Source organism: Gymnoscopelus braueri (assembly GCF_963280865.1).
Source record: "Gymnoscopelus braueri genome assembly, chromosome: 3".
In the NCBI taxonomy this organism is placed as follows: Eukaryota; Metazoa; Chordata; class Actinopteri; order Myctophiformes; family Myctophidae; genus Gymnoscopelus; species Gymnoscopelus braueri.
Genome location: NC_137612.1, coordinates 450,001 through 451,989, shown reverse-complemented (window position 1 = coordinate 451,989; position 1,989 = coordinate 450,001). Strand labels below are relative to the sequence as shown.

General features: G+C 54.2%; 1 protein-coding gene across 1 annotated transcript in view; it reads right to left on the bottom strand.

The window, feature by feature from the left end:
* Positions 1-306: 306 nt before the first annotated feature.
* The window catches only part of LOC308082942 (heat shock protein HSP 90-beta-like), a gene marked incomplete at both ends in the record, with an annotated part of 2,208 nt that continues 525 nt past the window's right edge, over positions 307-1,989 (bottom strand). Inside the window, one exon of the mRNA XM_080425022.1 lies at positions 307-1,989. This exon is cut by the window's right edge and continues 525 nt beyond it. Within this exon, the coding sequence (XP_080281148.1) occupies positions 307-1,989 (1,683 nt within the window).

Here is a 1,989-nt window from a genome sequence, read left to right as displayed (position 1 = left end):
CAGATCTACAAGCTTGAAATACAACGTGTTTGTGAGCTTGCTTGGATCAACTGTTTTCTTTTTTTTTGCTTTTTGCTTTTTTTTTTTTTCTAAGCTATTTCACAATAGCGGGGCTTGCGCCAGAGGATATGACTGTTTGGGGGTCCTTGGTAATGGAAAGGTTTGAGGACCCCTCCCTCTGCTCTAGACAAGACAGCAAACACCTCCACTGGACGTTTTACATTTTTTCCCCCTTTTTTTTAAACCAACAACATTCACCATTGGAAAAGGTGGCGGTTTGTACTGTAAGAGCTGAGGAGGCGGTGCTTAATCCACTTCCTCCATACGAGAGGTGTAGTCATCGTCATCATCGCCCTCTAGCGGTGGGACGACGGCTGCGGCGGCGGCCCCCTCCTCTTCCTCCATCTCCCCCTCCTCCTCATCGTCGATGGCCAGGCCCAGCCGGATCATCCTGTGGATGCGGTCGGAGTAGGTCTGGGGGTCGTCCAGCGAGAAGCCTGAGGACAGCAGCGCCGTCTCAAACAGCATGTTGACCAGGTCCTTGACGGCCTTGTCGCTGTGGTCCAGGTCCACCTTCTTCCTCAGGGCCTCCACGATGGCGTGGTCCGGGTTGACCTCCAGGTGCCTCTTGGCCGCCATGTAGGTGGAGGTGGCGTTGTCCCGCAGGGTCTCGGCCTTCACGATGCGCTCCATGTTGGCCGTCCAGCCGTGGACGCCGGTCACGATGCAGCAGGGGGACGAGACCAGCCGGTTGGACACGGTGACCTTCTCCACCTTCTTGTCCAGGATCTGCTTCATGACCTTGCAGAGGTTCTCAAACTTGCTCTTGTCCTCCTCCCGTTTCTTCTTCTCCTCCTCGTCCTCGGGGAGCTCCAGGCCCTCCTTGGTGACGGAGACCAGGGTCTTGCCGTCAAAGTCCTTGAGCTGCCCGACACAGTACTCGTCCATGGGCTCCGTCATGTACACCACCTCGTAGCCACGCTTGCACACACACTCCACAAATGCAGAGTGAGCCACCTGGTCCTTGCTCTCACCGGTGATGTAGTAGATGGACTTCTGGTTGGGCTTCATGCGGGAGATGTAGTCCGAGAGGGACGTCATCTCATCACCTGACAGGGAGGTGTGGTACCGTAGAAGCTCAGACAGCTTCTTACGGTTCTGAGAATCCATGTGGATGCCCAGCTTCAGATTCTTGGAGAAGGCTTCGTAGAACTTTTTGTAGTTCTCCTTGTCCTCTGCCAACTCTGCAAAGAGCTCCAAGCATTTCTTGATGATGTTCTTGCGGATCACCTTGAGAATCTTGTTCTGCTGCAGCATCTCTCTGGAGATGTTGAGGGGCAGGTCTTCAGAATCCACCACTCCGCGCACAAAGTTCAGGTACTCTGGGATAATGTCTTCACAGTTGTCCATGATGAAGACCCTTCTGACGTACAGCTTGATGTTCTTCTTCTTCTTGTTCTCAAAGAGGTCAAAGGGCGCGCGGCGGGGAATGAACAGCAGGGCTCGGAACTCCAGCTGGCCCTCCACGGAGAAGTGTTTGACCGCCAGGTGCTCCTCCCAGTCGTTGGTCAGACTCTTGTAGAACTCTCCATACTCCTCGTTGGAGATGTCGTCAGGCTTCCGGTTCCAGATGGGCTTGGTCTTGTTCAGCTCCTCCTGGTTGATGTATTTCTCCTTGATCTTCTTCTTCTTCTTCTTGTCCTTGTCCTTGTCCTTTGAGTCCGCCTCCTCGTCTTCAGAGCCCACATCTTCCACCTGGGGCTTGTCCTCATCTTCTTCCTTCTCCCCTTCCTCCTCCTTGGCGGGCTTCTCTTCCTCCTCAGCCTCGTCATCGCTGATCTCCTTGTCGCGTTCCTTCTCCACAAACAGGCTGATGGGGTAACCGATGAACTGAGAGTGCTTCTTGACGACCTCCTTGATCCTCTTCTCCTCTGTGAACTCCGTCTGGTCCTCCTTCAGGTGAAGAACCACCTTGGTCCCACGGCCAAT